This window comes from Pygocentrus nattereri, chromosome 23 (assembly GCF_015220715.1).
Source record: "Pygocentrus nattereri isolate fPygNat1 chromosome 23, fPygNat1.pri, whole genome shotgun sequence".
NCBI lineage: Eukaryota > Metazoa > Chordata > Actinopteri > Characiformes > Serrasalmidae > Pygocentrus > Pygocentrus nattereri.
In genome coordinates this window covers 25,226,584-25,250,740 of record NC_051233.1, presented here as the reverse complement: position 1 = coordinate 25,250,740, position 24,157 = coordinate 25,226,584, and the positions used below count along the sequence as shown (strand labels likewise).

Below are 24,157 nucleotides of genomic sequence, written 5' to 3'. Positions count from 1 at the left end.
ATAATGCTCCAGTTGTTGATGTAAATAAGGTCATGAAATTGCATTGTAGAAAAACTTACCAACTCTTAATTCTTTAGTGGTGGTGATGGGAGCCAAGAAATGTGATGTCTACAGCAGAAATATAGCCATTTTATTTACCATCCACAGCTGTTTTTCTTAATTATGAGTGAGCTTAAATATGTTTTAGCCCAAAAGCTTATCTCAAAACAGTCATAAAACAATGTTTCAGGCATCAGGCCAACCCCCCCCCCCCCCCCCTGACATCTGGTACCTATCAGCATTATTGTTTTGACTTGGTAAGTTTCTCTAGAATGGAGCATATCATAAAAGACCACTCTGAATGACTGTTTACTTCTTAAGTATTGAATTATAAAGGAATTATTATAAAGTAGAGGAATTCCCGTTTAAGTAATCTAAAATAGAAATGCTTGTGTGGTTTTTGTCAGTGTTTGACTTAGTTATCAATACAAATGAACATAGCTAAAAATGGAGGGAGCGGTCATCTTGAGGCCTGAGTTTTGTCCATACTTTTGTCTGTGCTTGCTGAATTGACTGCAATTGTTGGAAACGGAAATGTTTTTTTTTTTTTTCTTCACTGAAATATTCCTTTAAATCCAGGACATTGAATGTAACAGATTGTTTAATTCCACGGTTAACATACATGCCACCATTTAAAGAAGGCATGTTTTTTCTAGACTAAGCAGCACCAACAGTGAAATGTGCAACTGAATTATTTAGTGTTAACAGCCAGAGAGAGGAGCTGGACCTCCTCTGTCTTCACTGCTAATGGCACTTGAAGGCAGTTCAATGTCAACATGCTGAACACTTTGTCTGCTGTCTGATTATGTTTCATGTCTGATGTCTCCTTTTCCAGCATCATTTTCTAGCCTGAAGACAGAACTGGAACGAGTGAAGAGCGAAAAAGAGCAGGTATAGAATCATCTCACTTAAATAGATGAACAGTTGGCCTATCTATGCTCTGCCCTCAAAGCCATTCTTTTGTTGACAGGTTGGCAGGGATTACTCAGTTCCATCTTGTTTATGTGGGAAAGGTCACACTGTTAGGGAGGGTTAGATATCAAGCTAATTTTAGCATGATGGGTCAGTTGTTGATGGTTTCATCCTGCCTAGTTTTGATCAGCATTATAGTGTAGCTTAGTACAGCACTTTAAAACTCAAAACAATCTCCAATGAGACTTTTCAGTCTGCTTTCCATAAAGCGTGTTCTACCCACCAACTATTTCTATAGAAATAAGCATTTCAAATAAGAAATTTCAGAACAGATCAGAGTGTAGAACACTTGCACTTACAAAATGGAAAGAAAAATAATGACCCTACTTATTGACTTATACTTATTGATAGTTCGATAAGTGGTCACAGTCCTACTAGCAGCAGTCACAACAAAAGAACACTTTCATGGGAAGAGCGTGGATAAGTTATCTGAATAGTGGGATGGTGGATTGTACCTCTTTTCTGATTGCATTTGGCTGTTCATGTTCCTTTCTGAACAGATGGAGAGCAGTCTGGCTGAGAAAAGCCAGGCATTAGAGAGTCTACAGAGCCTGAAGAGTAGCCTGGAGGAGCAGCTCAAAGACGCACTCTCTAGCAAAGTACGATCATATGACTAATCCTAGCAGTAATGTGAGGAGTTTGCTCATAAAATGTCTTTGAAGTGGACTGCTTTGCTCTTTTCCTAAATAAATATTGGAGGGACTCCAGACATTTGCCTTACATTATATAAGATCATGAACCAGTTAGCATGTGGTCATCTGCATGTTACTAACTCATCCCTTCTATATTTGATTTAATATTGACAGTGTTTTTTGAACTGTTCTTTTAAACCGACTAGCTAATGATTATGGGTATAAAACACTAAAGTAGAGTAAAGAGTCCTCTGGCTGTTTTATTGTTGTTACAGAGCACTTTGGAGAGTCAGGTGTTCGATGAGAAGGATAAAGCACAGCGGTTGCAGACGGAGCTGGATGTCAGCGAGCAGGTCCAAAGAGACTTCGTCAAGCTGTCTCAGACTCTCCAGGTAAATGCGTTCTAGGGAAACATTGGAGATCCACTTTAATAATAATAATTAAAAAAAAGCATTGTTTAAAGGTCTGAATGAACGGCACACCACGGCGAGGGTTAAACTTATCTGAACGTAAGAAGTTATATATAGATATATATTGGACCAGGACCAGAGGCAAGTTTCATACACTGAGAGGCTCAGATTGGTCAGAAGTTTGGCTGTGGTTGAAGAGCTGTTTATGATTGGAAATCATAAACCGAACCTTCCGTGAATCAGGTTAGCCATGCAGCACAAGTTGCCATTGGTGATGTAGCCTGGTAAAAAGTGCTCCATCATAGTGAGGCAGAAAACCCGTGGCTGAAGTTGGCGGACTAAGCAAGAATTCCAGCTTTGAGAGACAGTGCCCAGATCACAGTGGCAATGGTGATTCATCACTGGGAATTCTTTTGTTTTTTTTGGCCCCTGGAGTTTAGTTAAGTTGGCTTGAAAAAGCCAATTTACTGTTTTCCATTTTCTTCATATTATTATTTTATGGGCAAAATTTCCAGTGCTGCAAAAGCAAACAACCGTGTCCTGCAACTGCTTTAACCTTTGAACCGTTATTGGCGGGCTTTGTCAAGCTGACTTAGTTTGTACTGACATTCAGTTTCTTGTTGCCTGTTTTTAACAAAGTTTCCCTTTGTGTTTGAATGAGATACAATTGAGAAAGAGTTGATGTAAAATGGCATCATACTTTTATCACTGGCAAAAACTGCTTCCTCTAACTTCAAGTAATTCTCATTGGTTTTCTCTCAGGTCCAGTTGGAGAGGATCCGGCAGGCAGACTCTTTAGAGCGGATCCGTGCCATCCTAAATGACACCAACCTGACGGACATCAGCCAGCTCCCTGAGACATGATACTGTCACCCATGATTGATCATCCTCATCTTCCTCCTCCCCCTACTCCTCTTCCTCTCTGTTGCATAAACACATATTTGGTCATCTCTCCTTTTCTCTGCCTCTCCAGCCCCAAAGCATCAGTGTCTCCTCCATCCCAATTGGACAGACTCAGGGACACTGGAAGTGGCCTGAGCTTTTTAAACACTTGTTTTTGTCCCTAAAACAAGCAGAGAACGAATGCGAACTATACACTGAAAAGACCTGAGGCTGCAAGTTCTGGAGAAACACTACGACTATCTACTGCTGCTGTTGGAGGATGTAATCAACCTGAGAAATGGACTGATGCCATTGGAGAAATGTGGGGTGCAGCTAAACATCTAACGTAGAGCTTTGGTAGCCTTTTAAAATTCTTCCATTTTATTTTGCAGTTCAATTTCTTAATTAGCGCTGGATTTCCCAAAAGCACCTTGGCATAAAAATGATTCTTAAATGGTAGAGTGAGCATCATACTGAACACACTCTCTCTACCATTTAAGATGATCTTAACTTCAAGATGCTTTGGGGAAACTGGCCCAGGTCATTTGAGATACGGGCTCCATGGAGACCTAATAATGTGGCCACTGAAAACAAAAAAAGTTGATACCATCAAGCTTCTCTCTCTTTCCCCTTGGTTCCTGGCCTACTTCCTCACTTCCACCCCTTCTGCTGAGCCCAAAGGCAGGGATTTAATGAAGGAGACAGACCCACTTCTAGTATTTGTACATACCCTGTATACAGAATATATATGTATATTGCATCAAGTTAAGTTAATTTGTTAAGTATATGTGCACCCCCCTTCCCCCTTCCAGACCCTGAGTTCACCTTGGTCCGTGATTCATTTCATAGAAATGTCCGTTTTCTTGCCGGTGTGGTGTCAGTATTTTATTTTATTTTTTTTTTCTCCTTTCTTTTTCCCCTCTCTGGTTTATTTCTCTACCTTCAGCAAATTTGGAGAGTTTTAAACCGCTCTGATTTCTTTACCTAGCCAGATTTCACAAAGACTAATTGAGGACCTCCAAGACTTTGCAAAAAATATATGATTCTCTTCTGTTATTTCAGCTGACTGGCTTCTCTTTACTGGTATTAAGTGCTGTTTTTGGCAACATGGCTTTTTTCTTTTACCTGTCAGCTTGTGCTTGGTGGTCCGATGATATTTCTATGCTTGTTTTTTTTTGTTGTTGTTTTTGTTTTGTTTTTTGCTTTTTCCCCTGTTTGTGAAGCCAGAGACGCTTTAGTTGAATTGTCATTGCTGCACAACTAAGACTCATGCAAAAAGCTTCAGTGGACTCCCATTGATGCCACTGATCTGCATCACTTGCTGTCCAATGAGAGTACACTATGCGTCTAGCCTAGCTGCTGCTATCTTCATCTTTAGTGCAACAGTGCAACTGTAAGGCTCATCAAGTTGAATACTGTGTGTTCACCATGGTGACAGTTTGCTCTAATCTCTGTGTATGTGTCTCATGTGCAGTGGAAGATGAATTAAAACTGCATATGAAATCTTTCAGAACCAAAGTTAAGTGATATGTTAGCCTGGACAATTTGGGGCAATATATTTGAGTAGCAAAAGGAAAAAAAACAAAGTAAGGAGTAACGGAGGCAGTGCAGGAAAAACAATGGCGGCGTGTATGTATCTCGTCTTGTGGCTTGTGCTCACGGAGCGTCATCTGGCTGCGTCTCAAAACACTTAACAAATGAAGAGATTGAAATTGAATCAACTGCATTTTTGACAGCTGAAGTGCTTTTAGACTAGATATATTAAATGTACTTTTTGTTTTTCCCTCAAAGTTCACATTAGGTGAAATGGCACATGGCTCGTTTTTCTTACCCTGCTGATCTTGGCCGGACTGCATGGTTGTAATTTTTCCAATCTGGAGAGGTCTGTTGGGAAGTGAGATTTATATATATCTAGTGCTACTGATGTTTATTGGAAATGCACTTGTGCTTAAAAACACAGCTGTAAATGTCCCAGAGGTGCATGTGATGACCATTTAAAGTTAGATATTCCACTGAAAACTTGGTGGTTTTGGTAAAAGATTATGCAGCCACACTGGGAGCCAACCACATTTTGTAGCAGTATCTTCACTGTTGACCTTGCCCTGCTTTATTATATGGATCGACCTGCCTAGGCTTCGTCCACAAATGTGTTCTTTTGTAGCAAAATGATCCCATTCAGCTTCTTGATGAATTACATTGCAGCTCAAACTGCATATATTATCTACATTGAAACGCTACAGTATTCACAATTGCTACAAAGTGTTGAGATTCTGGACTTTGTTGTTAATTGCAACTAGGGAGGTTGGAAGCAAGATATAGAAATGGCCAACATGCTAACGATCATTTTACAACAAAAAACTGGTGAATCTTTAAATGCATCATTTCAAAATCATTTAAAATAAATAACGCACCCTCAGTATTTTTGATGAACCCAAACTTGTGCACTACAGTTTCTCTTTAGGTTGAGTGAGACTTGTAAAGCTTGTACAAATAAATAAATAAATAAATATGAAGGAACATATTTTTGTGGACGGAGTTTGGACGAGTCAGTCTTGTGATGGTTGAAACCCAGTGGCATCTAAACTGACCTACTCTGCTCAAGTCTATGTAAGCAAAGCTGCTGATGAAACACTCCCTGAAGATGTGAAATGTTAGTGAGAATGCGTAGATGAGAACTTCAACCCTGAGAAAAACGTCAGTGCTTTGTTTATGCAGCGGCTGCTCCGATATCAACGAGTCGCTGCTGGAAAACGGCAAACTTGGGCCGCGTTGTGCAGCAGGAGTAAGTGCCATGTGCCGTTTTTCTCACTTTCTGATTTTGACCCCTACAAGTGGCCTGCAGGGTCTTCTCATTCTTCTCTTGGCATTTGTAACACTCAAAAGCACCATTTAATACTCATTTACATAGAACTTATGTTTTTGGAGGTGTTGCTTCTGTTGGTAGTTTCAGTTTTTGCAAGCAGAAACATCAAACCACAAGACAGCGAATTGACTAACTACTTTTCAAAATCTCTGAATATCGATGGACCTCTAAACTACATAACATCAGAAGGTGTGGAGATCAACAACATTTCCCTCTCATCCAGTATAATTTACATTACCATCTACTCGTGGAGAACCTTTGGTTGAAGATGACGTTAACAGTTCGGATTCCGTTCGCATGCTGTGTCGCAAATTCAGAAGCCCTTGGAAGTTTCTATACTGTATTGTGTACATATCTCTGTATATATCTAATAAACCGAATTGTACTTAAAGGAAAATGGGTGAGTAATCATTAAGGGAGAATTAACTGGTTTTGGGCCAGTTCCGATCAACACATCAATAGATAACTGGAAATAAGGCAAGAGGAACGGACAAAAAAAAATAAGCCTGTGCCGTTTGTAGAGGTCGAAACCACAACTGATGGTGGGCTGAAGATTATTTCAAGAACGTTCACTATATAATAGCCCTGCTTGAGATGTGTCAAACATGCCCAGAAAGCATCAACATCTGACCACATCCTGTCTTAAGAGCCCCCACTCTGTGATGCACAACGACAGTCCTTAAGATCAGGGGAAGATGTACGGGAAGTCATCAGTTAGAACGCAAGAATAAGCAGCTGATGTCATTTTAAGTTGCTTATCTAATGGCACATCCTACAGCTTTCATGCTCTATGCCCTGCACTGTACGGCACGCTGAGCCATTCTGGTTTAGGAAGTGACCAAGTGAGCGCTGCCTGAACTAATGTTCCGTCGTGGGTAGATCTAAACAGATACCCAAGGAAAAAAGAACAAAAATTCTGTGCCACAAAAAGCACAATTACACTAGAACTGATTTATATCCTTTTTTTTTTTTTAATTTTTTTTGCAAAAGAATTAAAAGTGAACCACAGAAGTAGTTTCATTTAGAGTTTGAACAGTTTGAGCATGGGCCTCAGATGGGCATTTTTTCCTGCAAATTCATTGGCTGAGATGGACGAAGTAGACAGTCATTCAGAGTGGTTTGATGCAAAATGGTTCATTGTGAAATTGGTCAGCTCCGATATCTCGACCGTGGAGATCAAGATCTCTTGCCTCTTTATTTACTATCCAAAATGACCAGTTTTTATATGTAATGTTGATGCTGGTAAAATAGTGTTTGACACCAGGCTGGATATTTATAACCTTCTGAAGTTTTAGCGGGATGAAACTAAGTATCCGGTTCTTTTCACCACCACTGTGAATCATCATGACTGAGAAGGTTTCTCTACAAAAACGAAGAATTTCACACAAAACCTGCTCTTAATGACATGGATTATGCTGAAATTTAAAAAAACTGGTGCAAGTCCCCCCCTTTAAGTGAAGCGTTCCAATTACCTTATTTTAAATTTTAAACTCTTAGTATCAATATCAGCAGAATGTTTCAGTATCTGTTCTTTAAAAGAAAAGGCAGTATTGTGCCATTTCTCTCCTTTCATAGATCAACCAGTCGTCCAGAAATGACCACAAAGCATCCTCAAATATACAAAACATTTTATTCTCCAAAGAGATGCACAAAATGTATAAAAGCTTGTTTAGTCTGCTTGTATAGCGAAGTGTCAGCTTGTATTATAGCCTCAGGCTACCCTCTCGACAGTTCAAGATAAGACACTGTCCCTAACAGGAAATGACTGTCCTGTTTATCTGAGCACAGTAGACACTGCACTGTGAATATATTTGGCAACATGTTCCTATGTAGGTTTTATAACGTGGGTTCATAAGCGGATGTGTGTGGATGTGGTCAACGAGCGCTGGTCACTTTTCAGAAACTGAAATGGTTCTTGATGTCCTTAATTTGCTTCATCATGTCAGCGATGTGCTCACCCCTAATAAAGAGACAGAAAAAGCCACAATGAACATTCCTACTGTAATTAACAGCCAAAACCACAGCAGGACACACAGAGAAAAGGGATGCACTGACCTGACTTCAATTCAAATGCGAGCATCACATGAAAAAAATACGATTCAGCTACGATGTAATTTTCTTTACTGATGTGGAACCGATGTTCACTAACGCATCAAGTAAATTCAACGCAAGACTTCCATTAGTGTAATCAGTCACTTCAAATGAACTGCACACATGCTGATGGACGTTAACGGTGACATTTGAATGTTAATTTGTGAACTCACTGCTCCTTCAAGACACCCTGAATACATTTCCTCTGGTGAGCGTTCAGCGTGATGGTGGGTCGAGCCGGAGACGAGCCTTTAACCATCTGCTTCGTCTGGTACTCCTTCTTCATGCTGACCTGTTAATACAATTCACCACACGGAAGGTGAGCTGATGACCCACAAACGCTGTCCTTCAAAGGCCTCATATCACAAAAAAATATGACATTATCGTGATAAACTATCACAATACAATGCTTTTCTGAACAAACTGTGGAGATCGTCAGAACGCTGACCAAGTGCATTCATTATTTTCATTATTAAGAGAGTAAAATTAGTTCTGTTTAACTGGATTTAGCACAATACTGTATGTCAAATAGTGAATAAAAATCAGTTTTTGACCAGATATTGTGAAAATTTCATAAATATCGCAACAGTAGATTTTTACCATATTGCCCTCTTCTATTAAAAACAGCTGAATGTAGCAGCCTTTAACATTTCACTCTGTATATGGAAACTAAGCTGTAAAAAAACAGCTTGTCTTTGATCATTTTTTTGTGAAAAGCAATGCACTGACATTTCTGCCTGTTCATGCTAAAGTTATTTCCACACAGAAGATGCTGCTGCTTCTTTACAGGCTGGTGAGATTCGAGTCTGCTGTCAACACAATTAAAGGCCAGAAACACAAAATAGAAAGTTGGCCTTTCTACATCCAGGGTAGCTGACCTGTGTGATGCTGTTGTCTAGGTGACGGAGCTGGTCATTGATGGTCTGCAGCTCTTTCCTCATGTCCTTCTCACTTTCAGAGAGCACAGGAAGCTGACTGCGCAGGCTGCCCAGAACCTGCTTCATCCTACAAACACAAATTTTTACAGGAGATATACAGTGTAACATTATATAGAGCATAGTATGTTATATTGTTTAGATAAACTGACATAGATAACTGAATAGCTTCTGTGGGAGAGAAAAAAACAACAACTTTCAATTCTTTTATTAAAGCCAGCAACTACTGGACCGTGGGTACAACATACTGTACCAAGAGCCATGGACCTTTAATACCGTTAGCCAGGCTGGCAGTGTGTGATTGTCCTACCTTTATAACGCTTCTTTTATGGAAATATTAATATAAGTCAGAGTTTATTCAATATTCAATACAAGGAAAACTCTGGGCAATTAGTTTATTGGGCAAATTCAAACCAGCTAAAAAGCACGGAAAGAAGCAACCTAGGAAAAAAAAAGAAAACACTGCTGACACTTTCATTTTAAGAGTCAAAGTTTATGCAAAGCAAAGAAAAGCAAAGGAACCTGTTCATAATGGCCTCCTGACGATATTTGGCATCTTCATACTTGTCAGCCAGACGCTCTGCTGCCTCCCTCAGGCTCTTTCTGCTCAAAACAAACAACACGAGCAAAACACACAATGTTTACTGCTGCGTGACCGCTGCTGGGAACATGAAACTCGCTCTGTGAGAAAGCGAAGTGCATTCACGCGTTTTATTTGTTGACTGTACGGTAAATGACCCACTTATTAAAAAGAGCCCTGCAGCACATCAGCTTATTTTTAGTAACGTCACATTTCTTTTCACATAATTGAATTAGGGCATTAGACGTGAACGGAATAAGAATGGCTCCCGTTATGAAGACGGGATATGAGAATAAAACACAGCTGCGCGTGCAGGAGATCTAAATGATGAGGTGAAGAGTGAGAGGATATTATACTGCTGATGTTGATTTGTTTTAAGGCAGTGTGGTGACTACCTTTCCTCCCTGCACAGTGCCAGGTCCTCCAGTTGCTTGTTCTTCTGACCCGTCAGCAGTTTGACTCTGTGGCACAAACAGACAAGTGTTAAAACACAGCCTAAAGAGCCAGACCAAAGCAACGAGGCTTATAATACCAACACTGCTGCACTGAAGCACAGCAACAGCAGGCAAAAGTAAAACCTGTGCATAAACAGTAAAGCAGCGTTACTTAAGTACGATGAATGAAGCGCTACGAGTTTATCTTGATGACTCTTACTGGTATAGCAGTGAGTTGCTGCCTGGAAGGGGAATCAAGTCTTATCTTCTGTGTGTTGTTGAATAGTATTATCTGTTATACTAATATTACAGTTATTTTTCACAGCATTATGAATAATGCCTTCAGCACCTGGGCATCCAGCCAGACCCTCTTTAAGCCCAATACTGTGACATCACAACGTAGTCAGAAAAACTCCCACCCAAGCCAACCCAATCATTCTCAGACTTCTGAATAAACTTCCTGCAGCAGCTGAAGCACTTTTTTAGCATGTTTTATCCCTACTGACTCAGTACTGCAAATTCTTTCATATTTAGCCAAACTAGTTCTAGCGCAGTTTTAAAGGCGAATTCCATTCATTTTTTTGACATTTCCTCATAATCAAATTGATTACGATGCGAACAAAGTCATTCAGAGTGGTTTGATCTGAAATGCTCCACTCTAGAGAGACTCGAGTCAGAACTGTTCACAGTGGTGTTGATGGGAACCAGAAGTCTGAAGTGTTAAATGTCTAAAGCTACAGAAAACCATTTAATGAAATGGATGTGAACTGCAGATGGCAGATAAAATTTGACATCATGTATTGCAAAAACTTCATATTTTTATCATATTACCCAGCTCTTGCTATGAATACGCTGTCTGACTACGGATTCACTGTTTTAAGATAGTCTGAAATAATATTTTGGCCTAAAGGTTTTTTTATTTACATATTTTTTAAAAAACGAGAGCTACGTCCATGAAGGCAAATGAAACCTTACAGATTTACCCTCATCAACACTGCCTATAAAACAGAAGGTTCAGTGGTCATTCTGTAGTGATAGTAAATACACTGGCATCAATACTCCTGGTTCCTATCACCACAACTGTAAAGAAATCAGTAACTGTAAATTTCTTCAGAATCAATAACTTCATATCAAAACATGATACTGGGTTCTATAATGACACTGGTGTAGTTCCCCTTTAAGGTTCCTAAAAGATGTACTGCATAAAAATTGTTTCAAACTGGCTTTTTTCTGGGCCACAGCTTTGGAGAGTTTAGCATCCTACCTCATTTAACACACCTAATTCAACTCACAAGCTAAGTAGCAAGACCTTCATGAGCTGTGTGAGTGTTACATACTAAAAATACTAAACTCTGTAGAGCTGCGGCCCAGTTTTCATGAGTTTTCACAACAAGGGAAGACTGCACGTTACAGAAGCAACCTTTTAAAGCCATTTGTAACCATCCTATGTAATTTGCTCTTAGAACAATGTTAATATAAAGGGTATAATACTGAATGAAAGCTGATACTGAATGAGAGTCAAAGCTGCTGGGTGGCATGCTGCCATGATAGCGGGTCAATCTTAGTTTTCATTCATTGGTTCATTGTGTGGTTGTAAATGTAAGCCCTTACCGTCTCTGCATTTCCTCACGGGCAAGGTCCAGCTTGAGTATGTATTCCTCACGGAAGACCTGCGTGGCTCTGCTCAGCAGCTGCAGACACTCTGGAGTGGGAGAGGACAAGTCCTTATCCCCTGACCTGAAACAAACACACAATAAAGAAACACAAACTACAGCTTAGCTTAACTGAACACTATAAATCATAATGCGCTATTTTGACAGAAATATTTTTACTTGTCCCCCTCCCCCCCATTTCATTTGTCTAATTTTCTCCCACAGTTCAGTTATTGTTAGTTCCTCTGGGTCTTTCCCTATCCCATGATGCTACCCATTTGGGAGGGTGAAGGCTAGTACATGCTCCCTCTGTAAAACGTGAAGCATTATTGCATCTTTACAAACTGCAGCGAATACATCATCACTGGACAGCTTAACACGCTTGGAGGAAAACACTAACTGCTAATTTTCTTATGTCAGCTAACAAAAGTCTTCATTGGCTAGCATCATGCTGAGTGATTGGGGAGAGGCAGGGCCGTCCTCCTCCAGATAGTGCGAGGTCAATAATGCTCTCTTGGACTCCCGAAGATGGATGGCTGAGTCATCGCTGGGGATCAACCCATGTTAGTTGGAGAATGTGAATTCTTGACTTATTAAAACAGCAAGAGAAACACTTATCTAGTACTGCAATTTAGCACGTTGCTTGTAGCACACAGAAAAAAAAAACATAAAAGGTAATTATTTAGAAGCTCTTTTGCATACTGTAACCCTCACGATATCTTTGATGGATATATTTGTTGAAGGTAGTACCGCAGTAATATTAAACTAAATATTGTTCTTCTACAGTATAGAGCCAATTTAGAAAGTTGCAGAACTGAGACAAATACAAAAATATTAATTGAGGCTTTTTTGAAGTCACAAGGCTGCATGTAGTAGTACTTATTTGTATGTAGTTTCAGGAAACTGTTGCTGTCATCTTACCTCAGCATCAGCGGGTTGGTGGAGCTGCGTGCCAATATGTTCCTGATGTGTTGCTCAAAGGAGTCATTGGCTAGTCCACGCAGGGGGGAGCTCCCAGACCCCTCGCCCATCCCCACACGGGAGCACAACAGAGGAGGAGATGGGGGACGAATGGAACTTCTACAAGGTGAAAGAGGATTTAAAGCAATGAATACTTTTGTTTGTATACTAAAGCCACTGGTATCCAATTGCTCTCAAATCACTCTTCATAACATGTGAATGTATATGTATTTAGTCCTGTACTCATGTAGTAACAGTCATATATTCATATTTCTCAGATATAATAACTAAAGATACTTGGCTAGCATGTAGCAAGGAGTCACATACAGTAGAGGGAGCAGCAGACACTCGTAGGTGCTGGTGATGCAGATCATAGTGGCACCCAAAGAAAGATCAGACACAATCCAGAAACCCCGCACTGGAGCTGGCAAACTGACATGAAAACAAGATGGTCAACTACAGGCAGACATAACAGTCAAGTGTTTACAGATACCATGTCGGCAAACGGAAACCATTCTGAGTCATGGAATGCACATTTTGGTGGGCCAGTGGTTTTTCAAACCTGGTCCTGCAGTATACCCGTCTCGCATATATCATCACTGTCCAACAAAAAACAAGTATCTCCAAAATAGTAACTTTAAAGAAGAGGGCAAAACATTCTTTACTTTCAATGTTAGTTCACAGAAAAAGTTTTTATTCTAAGCAATTTTGGACCACTTGTACTGGTTCAATCATCATTAACCAGACAGCTGCTGAGCTCAAATAATGCAGAAAAGTAAAAATCTAAAAAAAAAATTAAAATACATGTTTTTCATTGGACAGCGACGATATTCAATTATTGCTCTAAAACATCCAATTCAACTCAGGAGGAGTTTATTAATGATCTGACTAATTGGATCTTGCAGCAGCTGATGCAGTATAAAATGTCCATGGCTTTAGCATTGAATTCAGTGGTGTAGTCACATCTTCCACCATTTCGTTGATTTTTATTTTTTATAATGATTAGGCCAGGCATGTCCAAATTGTTTTTCTTTCCGAGCCACAATTCAGAGATTAATGTTTTCCCTTTTCTGACACCTTGAATTACATTCTTGAAGACCTCATTAATTAGCTGATGAGCTGAATAAGGTGTTTAATGAGAACTGTTGAAGGCCACTACACACTGAACGTGATGCAATGCAATTTTTTGAGAGAATGCTGCAGTTCTCTTTGTGCCACTGCATAAGCAAGAAACGGGCTGAATGCAAAAAGATACCCTTAGCTCCTCACAAAATAGGCAAATTGTGTCCATGGGTAACCTATATTGAAAAGTATATTCAATATTGCATATTGAAAAGTAATGCACATAAAATATGAAAACCTAAAACAAATGATGAAAAAAAATGCAAATTTCTGAGCAAAGTTACCAGCACTGTGTGTTGAGAAAATAAATATGCAGGTTACTACTATCGTAGTAGTAACCTTATGAAAGAGACATTATACAATCATGTTACATTACAAGATATTGTGCCATTATAATTTAATATTTCATATTTACCTGCTGGATAGAGGTCTGGTGCAGAGGATGTGCTCTACTATGCAGCGCTGCTCAGCTGCCAGCTCCTGCAGACTGTCCTTATCCTCCTCATCTACACACACACACACACACACACCTAAATATCCAGCATATTCCTCTCTACTCTTATTTAGGATTAGCGCCACAGTCTTAGCCTTGAGCCAAGAGTGTTCAATACTGCTGATTTCCCTGCTCAGATACACCCAATTGAATTCAGCAGCTAATTATCAGGCTTAGTAGGTATATAATGCTCTACATCTCATTTATTGCTCTGCAGGTGGCGTTATATAAGCACAAACTAGTTTTAAATGCCATGAAAACTAAGTTCATGCTGCTTTCCAGACCTTTTAATACTGATTTTAGTACTGTAAATATTACTACCCTGGCAGGATCCACTATTGAGAGAGTCACAGAATATAAACACCTTGGCATATGGCTGGACGATAAACTCAGTTTTAAACCACACATAAATAAACTAGTCAGTAAACGCAGACAGAAGCTGGTGTTATTTTTATAGACATAAGTCCTGTTTCCCCATGCACGCCAGAAAAAGACTAGTTGAAGCAACTTTACTGTCAGTGCTGGACTATGGCGACGTTATCTATAAATATGCTCCCTCCAGCTCTCTCAAATTACTGGACCCAGTGTATCACTGTGCCCTGAGGTTCATCACTGGAGATCCGTACAGAACTCACCACTGTGAGCTGCATGCAAAAGTTGGGTGGCCCTCTTTAACGGTACGAAGGGAAACACACTGGTTGATTTTTATTTATAAGACACTCTCCGGTCATTTGCCAGAATACATCACTTCATTGATAAATACAAATAACGATAATTATCAGATTCACTCTAGTAATTGGATCAGCTGCCAGGTACCAAGAGTTTTTACTGAACTGGGAAAATCTGCTTTTAGTTACCGTGCACCAGTGAGCTGGAATTCACTACAGGAAACTTGGCTCACTGGCGTCATTTTAAACTTTTAATATCGAACCACCTTCAGACAGCCTGTACCTGTTTTATTTAATCTTATTTATTCTTTACTTTTATTTCTTGTTTTAGTTCTTCTCTTAGTTCTTTATTAATTTTTAACTTATTTTAATTAGTTTATTATTATCATTATTTTATTAATCCCTTATCTTCTTCTGATCTTAATCTCTCATCAATTAAACCTCAAGTTTTATTTTTATTATTATTTTTAAATTTACTTTTAGTTTAAAATGATTAAATATAGATATTTTCTTTGTCATGTCAATCCATGTTTTTGTAAATGCTCGGCTACATTGAAAATGAGGGTTGCCCTCAATGTACTTCAGAGTCAAAATAAAGGTTGACTGATTGATTGATTGATTGATAAGCAGGGCAATCACCAAACAGTGCTGAACCAAGGTGTTCCAGGATTAGAGCTGAACATTCTTGTCTCAAGCATTTCAAAAGAAGACCTATTCAGATCTCTCATCAGGATAAAAGACTAAGCTTTCTAAGAGCGCCTAAATGTCTACCAGAATGCTGGATGGAAAGACATCACTGACCTGACTGCAGGAATTTGTGGAGTTTGTTAAACCATGTAAGCCCCACGCTGTGAACGCCTGCCTCGTGGGTGCAGTGATATCTGTGCTGGCACAAAGGATCTGAAACAGCAGAAGAAACAAGCAGACAATGTGGAATTATTCATCTGGTTTGGGCAGTGGTTCTCACTGTTGGGTCGAGAGCATGTACTACTCCATCAAACAGATAAACTGCATACCCTGATACTTGATCAAAAAAAAAAACGCAACTTGCATAGTGTTGCTATGGCTCTGCCATACTATGTAGAACTCTCACTCAAACATAGGTTTTAAATGGCAAATTGCACTGATGGCTTTCCTAACAAAAGTTATTTTTAATCTGCTGTCATGCTGTGAAGAATAATAAATTACATTTATATAGCGCCTTTCACAAACCCAAGGTCGCTTCACATAGCAACAAAAAAGAACTATACAGAGGAGGAGGAAGAAAAATGTGCATTAAACAGAAAAGTCTTTAAGTCAGATTTAAAAGAAGAAAGAGAAGAGCAATCCCTGAGGGATTGAGGAAGAGAATTCCAGAGTTTGGGGGCCATAGCACTAAAGGACCTCCCTCCCAAGGTGGAAAGTCTGGTGCATGGAACAGCAAGTAAGTTACTGCTAGAAGATCTGAGAGAGCGAGAGGGAGTGTAAGAGGTCAGCAGTTCTCTGAGGTAGGGGGGAGCAAGATTATGCAAAGCTTTGAAAGTGAGAAGTAAGATTTTAAACTTTATACGGGACGGGACCGGTAGCCAGTGTAGCTGAGAGAGAACGGGGGTGACATGAGCTGAATGCTTAGTGTGGGTGAGAACTCTAGCTGCAGAGTTCTGAATGTACTGTAACTTTTGGATAGACTTTACAGGGAGACCAAAAAAGAGGGAGTTACAATAGTCAATGCGGGACATAATGAAGGCATGAACCAGAGTTTTGGCTTTATCTTTATCAGACAGGAACGGTCGGAGACGAGCAATGTTACGTAAATGAAAGAATGCAGTCTTGGTGAGGAATTTGATGTGCAGATCAAAATTGAGTGATGAGTCGAGTAAAACACCAAGATTTCTAACGACAGGTACAGGCTTAACGAGCAGGCCATCACTACTAACTGAAAAATTGGATGACTGATAGTAGAGGTTTAGGGCCAACCAGTAAGACTTCAGTTTTAGCAGTGTTTAGCATGAGAAAGTTATTAGGCATCCAGAGCTTTAAATCAGAAACACAATCAATTAGTGTACTGGGAGGGGTATCTGAAGGTGTGTGTGTACTGAGATATAACTGAATATCATCATGACTGAATTATGAGGAGATCCAAACATTAGTAGCCAAGTAATGTCCGAGTGAATAAAAGGGGAGTGACAGGTGCTAAAACAAAACCTGTTCCATGTTTGCGACTAGCATTTTAGTTATGCTAAGGAGCTACCGTAACTGTATGTATCTATATATGTATAGGCCTTAACTCTCTCTGGGTCAGAAGTATGGTCATTCAACTCATCCCATCAACCAATAAAGGCATTTAATAGCTAATGCAGGAGAATTTGTTAGCCATAAAACTGAAGAACATTTTTAAAAATCTATTACCAGCATTCATTGCATAACACTAATTATAATAAATAAGATTTTGTCTTTGTGATTTATGCTGCTATGTGAAAAGCCACAAATTGGATGTGAACTTTCTAATATACTTCTCTGACCTCTGTGTAATCTGATTGGGCAGGTGAAATCGGACTCTGCTAGCTCCTCTTCCTCTCTGGCAGGCAGCTTTAGAGTGAGCTCCAGTTCTACACACTCAAACACGTAGAGTGAAGGTACGGTCTCGGAGCCCCGGGACCACCTCTCTACTGCCTACAACACAAACAAACACAGCATCATAACACAGACAACAGTCTCTCTGGAAATGTAACACAAATGCCAATGAAATACCACACAAATGACCTACACTTTAAATACAACACTGCATGAAACTATTTCATTATTATTAAGAGGTATTATAAATGAGCTATTACTGATATTTTGCTTACATTTGATTTCTATTTAAATTTCAGAAATACACTTATTAATAATACATAGCCAATTACATGACCTACACTTACATTTCAATTTGTGTACATATTTCTTCATTCGACAAAAACAAGACTACCAAAGAATAATTATCACTTACACAGACGTAGCATTGAAGAAAAATAATGAATACAAAAATCACACTATGTTTTTGTTACTGGCAGCAGTAACTATCTCACTACAGCTTACTATTACAAAACACATTATGGATACACCAACTCTAAGCTAAATACAGTATTACGTGACAGAACAATATTATATCAATATTGCAGAATATAGCAAACAGGTGGTTACTTACTCCACCATCGTCCTCCTCCTCAGCCTCCAGCACCACACAGTGATACAACATGCCAGTTTCCGTGGCAATCACAAGGATATTGGGTACACAGGGCAGACAGAGCACAGCACATGCGTCGTAGCCGTAATTATCCTCAGCAGCAGGGTACATTGGCAGAGGACCCAGCAGCTTCCCTAAATTACTAACACAGACAGGACAACAAAAAGAAGCCAATGAAAACCCTGTACATGTGAAAGATTTCATAGGAAACATTCAGTTTTATGAAAACAGTATGAGGGCATAAGACAAACAGTACTAAACTGCCTGGCAAACACTTGAGGACACAAATGTTTTGAATATAAATAAGCATGTTTTAAATTGTTAGTTTACTGGCAGACAGACATGCAAGCATTGTGACCATATTAGGGTCAGTGCTAACTTCAAAAGGCCATGCATTTTATGTTTAAACTGCCATTGCAAAATGTTTCAATATGTGCCTTTAATACCAGTTTGGAAAAGAAAACCACTATTTAGGAAAAAAAATGCTTTTCATTACCAAGAAAAGATGGTATAACACCACTTTCTCTTTTCTGATACCGATGCTGAAACCTTGAATACTGCCTGAAACAGATGCCAATTGGACACTTTTCTTTAAAAACTACTAACCTATAAAATGAGCTGTTTTTTTCACTTCACTTAACATGAACTAAAATTGGACTGTCACTCAACATACCCCACAGGAAGAAATACATAGCTAACAAGATCACATCACACCGTGTGAGTGAGGGCTATTTCAGTCTAGACTTCTTACAGGGTTTGACCCGAGTCATGTTCTTCCCTCTAATATTTTATCCAGCATTTTTAGGTATATCAGCCCAATACAGATACATGGAGCAGTAAAAATACCAAATGCTAGTGTAACTAGTCATTAGCTGTTTTACGGCAAATAAACAGATATGGCTGCGGGTACATTTTCTCACTTAACTCAGTAAAGAAAAAATATCAAAAGAAGACAGGCAGGGTGTGTGCACTACTGCAGAAGAGTGGCATTACGTGTAAGTGAGAGAGGTGTAGCTCAGAAAGGTCTCTCCATTCTCGTAGAGGATGTACAAGGGAAACACCAGCAGGTCTTCCTTAAGCCGCTGGCTGGTTAGCTGGCGGGGTGCGTCCACCAGTGGGCCAAAGTCAAACGCCACGGCGATCTCACCCAGAGAGGCTGCGTAAGAGCGTCTAGAAGAGAAGAGCATCTCTCAGATTAAACTTTATATGTCTCCGGACTAATAAAAAAGTACGAATAAGTTTACTGTATTTAACTTTCTGAAGTTAGATGGTACTTTACTGCCAAACACACTTACTGCCAAACTAACAGGCTTTAAATATTCTGCTTAGTTGCACAAGATTTTGCAGAGAACTGTACACACTCTGTAACGCTCACATGTAGAGCTACTTTGTAACTGAATGTGGATCACAATGGTTGCCTAAATGTTTTGCCTAAATGTACTGTCATAAGTGTTTGCCACACTTAAGTTATAAGTTTATGGACATCCACCATAGTGTACTTTGATTGTGGTGAGAAATGGAGGAAAGGGAGAGTCATCCTACCCACTCAGAGAAAGAGAGGACAATTATGAGGATTGCTGGGGATCGAACTTGGGATCTCCTGAAAATAGGACTCATATGGAACACTCAGCAGTGCCACTTGGGAGCTCAACTTGGTTGTTATTACAGTCAATTTTTCCCCACTGTGGTACTATTTTCTTAAGCCATACTAATTATAAAACGCACCAAAATAACTGAATTGGCTTGTGATGGAATCTGACATTACATGATGTTTTCTGAAGAATCCTAATCAAACCAAATCACAATGAGGTTGGAAATTTGCAGAAAAATAACAAGACTAAAAGTCACAGTAAAGATTTATTTTTTCAATGGGCAGTGCCTACTATAGAGCTAAAGCAGCAAAGCAGATTAGAATAACAGCCAGCATTCTTACCCTCTTGTGTGGACGCTGGACTCTTCCTCTGACTGAGACACAGGAAGCACTCTGGCAGGAGTCTGTGGCTCTTTGAGATTGTAGAATCTATAAGCAAAAACATCACCACCTCATTAGTCACTCCATGGTTTCAAACCAACAAACAACATTATTAACACTACTAGCTTATATACTCTACTCAGTTGCCATATATGACTTCTTTAAAAGAAATCAACGTCAGAAATCACTTTCATTTCATGTTAATACATTTGGACAGCTCCTCTGGCTACCTGATGGTGTTGTCTGAGGTCAGAAGCACCAGGTGGGGATCCTCTGTCTCGCTGGGGTACCAAGCAGCCTGACGCAGGGTTACAGAGGTCGAGCTGGTGAAGAAGCGCTCAGCCACAGGAATGGTCCTGAGAAGAAGAAAAATTTCCATAAGAATTAGGAGTACAGCTCAACAAAACCAAACGACTTAGACATTACCCTAAAACCTCTCAACACTGCTCCAGAGCTCCTTATGATCTAGCCACTCTGGTCAAACGATTTGACCGTTCAACACGACTCACTTGCAGTTGATCTCAAGGCGTCCACCTTCAAACTCTGACTTCTTGCCCCAGCGCTGTGGCAACTCGAGCACTGTGGCCCCACGCTGACCAATGAGAGCCACATGATACTGAGTGGGGCTGAGCAGAACCTGACACACTTCAAACAGGGGTGGGTTGATACACAGCAAAGTCTGTGCAGAGGATAAGAAGTATATTACCACCAAGATACAATACATTCACAGCCTTTAGTTTATATAGTAACACACTAGGTAATAAACTGTCACTGTTTGGGATTAACATGCAATTATTAATTTGCATATTCTTGATGTTAGAGGTAAAACTTTGTAAATACATCAGAACTTAGCATTCAGGTCCCAATTCACAACATGTCTGGAAGCAAAACAGCAAAAACAGCCTGTTTTGAATGTATTTGCGTCCTAACCTGGTGTTTGGGCTGTTCCTAACCTGGTGTTTGCGCTGTTCCTAACCTGGTGTTTGCGCTGTTCCTAACCTGGTGTTTGCGCTGTTCCTAACCTGGTGTTTGCGCTGTTCCTAACCTGGTGTTTGCGCTGTTCCTAACCTGGTGTTTGCGCTGTTCCTAACCTGGCGTTTGCGCTGTTCCTAACCTGGCGTTTGCGCTGTTCCTAACCTGGCGTTTGCGCTGTTCCTAACCTGGCGTTTGCGCTGTTCCTAACCTGGCGTTTGGGCTGTTCGTAACCTGGCGTTTGCGCTGTTCCTAACCTGGCGTTTGCGCTGTTCCTAACCTGGCGTTTGCGCTGTTCCTAACCTGGCGTTTGCGCTGTTCCTAACCTGGTGTTTGGGCTGTTCCTAACCTGGTGTTTGCGCTGTTAGTAACCTGGTGTTTGCGCTGTTCGTAACCTGGTGTTTGCGCTGTTCGTAACCTGGTGTTTGCGCTGTTAGTAACCTGGTGTTTGGGCTGTTCGTAACCTGGTGTTTGCGCTGTTCGTAACCTGGTGTTTGGGCTGTTCCTAACCTGGTGTTTGTGCTGCTCAGCCTCCTCCGAGTTCAGCTGCCGGAGGTTCGTTGTATAAAACACGCTCTCTACATTGTCCCATATGAAAAAGTCGCCATTCAGACAGAAGGTAAGGTTCTTCGCTATTCTTCTGCTGGTGCCCTGAGGCTCTAAATGAAGACTCTCCTGTAGTTTTTTTATCATTTCATGGTCGGATAGCCCTTCTCTCCAACGCTCGCCCGATAGCGACGCCATATTTTTCGTCAGTGGCGGTCGCGTGGCGATGACTCCGGGAAATTCCACCAATTAGCGACGTGCTTGGCGATTTCGCGCCAACACTGCAGGATCATGGGAATTGTAGTTTTTCATTATTATTTGGGAAGAAGCACAATCGCTCACGACTTGTGATACTATATTTACTCTATCCATCCAGTGTTTGTGCTAAATCAGATATGCGTTGTTAAAATGTTCATTTATTGAATTAGTACTGCGACATAGTTACCCCTCCTAAAGGGTAATTCCACAATTTAAGCTAAAAAAGCTAAATTTCTGCGTAAGATGTGAACAAAGTAATTCGAAGTAAAATTGTGAAATGTGAAATGCTCCAGGTAGTGATGAAAGACGGACGTCTGAAGGATTTAATGCCTCTAAAAGGTCCCTCACAGGCTCTTATTACACTGCCTCATACTTGAGAAGTTGCTTTATGAGAAGGTTTGGGCGTAACATGCGTTAAAAACATGGCAGGAAGATACACTATACTGCCAAAAGTATTCAGTTCAAATCATTGAATTCAGGTGTTCCAATCACTTCCGTGGCCACAGGTGTATAAAACCAAACACCTAGGCCTGCAGACTGCTTCTACAAACATTAATGAAAGAATGGGTCGCTCTCAGGAGCTCAGTGAATTCCAGCGTGGTACCGTGATCGGACGCCACCTGTGGAACAAGTCCAGCTGTGAAATTTCCTCACTACTAAATATTCCACAGTCAACTGTCAGTGGTATTATAACAAAGTGGAAGCAATTGGAAACGACAGCAACTCAGCCACGAAGTGGTCAGCCACGTTAAGTGAGCGAGGGGTCAGCGGATGCTGAGGGGCATAGTGCGCAGAGGTCACCACCTTTCTACAGAGTCAATCGTTTCAGATCTCCAAACTTCATATGGCCTTCAGATTAGCTCAAGAACAGCGTAGAGAGCTTCATGGAATGGGTTTCCATGGCCGAGCAGCTGCATCCAAGCCTTACATCACCAGGCGCAATGCAAAGTGGTGAATGCAGCGGTGTAGCGCGCCGCCACTGGACTCTAGAGCAGTAGAGTTGGGCTCGGCCCCTTAGTTCCAGTGAAAGGAACTCTTAATGCTTCAGCACCAAGAGATTTTGGACAATTTCAACTTTGTGGGAACAGTTTGGCGATGGCCCCTTTCCTGTTCCAACATGACTGCGCACCAGAGCACAAAGCAGGTCCATAAAGACATGGATGAGTGAATCTGGTGTAGAAGAACTTGACTGGCCTGCACAAAGTCCTGACTTCAACCCGATAGAACACCTTTGGGATGAATTAGATCAGAGACTGTGAGCCAGGCCTTCTCGTCCAACATCAGTGTCTGACCTCACAAATGCTCTTGTGTGAAGAAAATTCCCATAAACCCAGTCCTAAACCTTGTGGAAAGCCTTCCTGGAAGAGTTGAAGCTGTTATAGTTGCAAAGGTTGGACCGACATCATATTAAAGCCGATGGATTGAGAATGGGATGTCAATCAAGTTCATGTGTGTGTGAAGCCAGACAAGCAAATGCTTTTGGCAAAATAGTGCACATGCAGGGGCAAATAGTCCTCATAGAAAATGTTGTTTCCCCCCCCCCATTTACCACGACTTTACCATCATCAACATTACATAAAACTTTAGAAGACGTGTTCATTGGTCTTTTTGGTTCATAAATAAAGGGATACAGGTTTCTTTACAGCGCACAGTTTACATGCCAAACCACTCTGAATGACTTTATTTACATCAGTGATTGAATTATGCAGAAAAAAAATTGAGAATCATTTGTCATACAAAATTACCAACGCTAAACATTTTCTTTAAACAGTGAATACAGACACTGAGGCAGACCACCTGAAACACAGCAAATTCTCTACTTACAGTTATCAATAAACGATTAATTTGGCACTTTATTCAGTAGATCTACTAATGCAAAGACTTTTAAATATAATTTACACCACAGTTAACGGCCTTTACTGTAGAAATCACAGAGTCTTGCCCCCCCCCCCCCCCTTTTTCATGTTTACACAAGAAGACTTTTAAAAGTATCAATATCAGGAAACTAGTTTTACTATTAACTGGTATCAGAAGAAAACGAGTGCCATCTCCTAGAGGTCCATAGAGATGGGAATTGTAGTCTAATGTCGACGGCCGATCATTTTTCATGTGTACATTTGCTAATGTGTAACGTGTAATGTGTAATATGTTAACACCCATATTTATTACATTTAGAAATTATGAACAGATTCACCTTGATTAGCATTATGGAAACATACCTAAACATAAATAACTATTTCTGCAGATTAAAAATGCAGTAAAATTAACGAAATGCAGACGTTTTAGCACAACAGCCCAGCATTGCCTAATATTCTGCTCTTCCAGTCTGGAGGACAAAAGCTGTTTTACTAAATGTCGGTTTGAAATAGCAGTCAAATAGGACCAGCTGGCTGATGCCAATCAATTTTAAAGCAATTTTTAAAAACAATTATTTGCCGACACTGAGGAGATGCTGATGTCATCGAGCGGCC

At 40.3% G+C, this 24,157-nt stretch overlaps 2 protein-coding genes across 3 annotated transcripts in view; one reads left to right on the top strand and one right to left on the bottom strand.

Moving 5' to 3' along the window:
• Window positions 1-6,195, top strand: part of rabep1 (rabaptin, RAB GTPase binding effector protein 1) — a 32,473-nt gene extending 26,278 nt beyond the window's left edge. For both annotated transcript variants that reach the window (XM_017699615.2, XM_017699605.2), the window contains 4 exons: window positions 875-930; window positions 1,512-1,610; window positions 1,919-2,035; window positions 2,816-6,195. In XM_017699615.2, the coding sequence (XP_017555104.1) occupies window positions 875-930; window positions 1,512-1,610; window positions 1,919-2,035; window positions 2,816-2,917 (374 nt within the window). In that variant the 3' untranslated portion in view covers window positions 2,918-6,195. The remainder of the gene's footprint in view (window positions 1-874; window positions 931-1,511; window positions 1,611-1,918; window positions 2,036-2,815) is intronic.
• Window positions 6,196-7,409: 1,214 nt separating this feature from the next.
• nup88 (nucleoporin 88) lies at window positions 7,410-21,657 on the bottom strand. The gene is made up of 17 exons (XM_017699592.2): window positions 21,393-21,657; window positions 20,420-20,589; window positions 20,141-20,266; window positions 19,872-19,958; window positions 18,932-19,108; window positions 17,900-18,080; window positions 17,235-17,385; window positions 15,535-15,633; window positions 13,988-14,078; window positions 12,778-12,882; window positions 12,412-12,570; window positions 11,450-11,575; window positions 9,800-9,865; window positions 9,347-9,427; window positions 8,768-8,894; window positions 8,063-8,181; window positions 7,410-7,758 (listed from the first exon to the last, which is right to left on the bottom strand). The coding sequence occupies exons 1-17, from the start codon at window positions 21,624-21,626 to the stop codon at window positions 7,695-7,697; spliced, it is 2,163 nt and encodes a 720-aa protein (XP_017555081.1). The 5' UTR covers window positions 21,627-21,657; the 3' UTR covers window positions 7,410-7,694.
• Window positions 21,658-24,157: the final 2,500 nt, after the last annotated feature.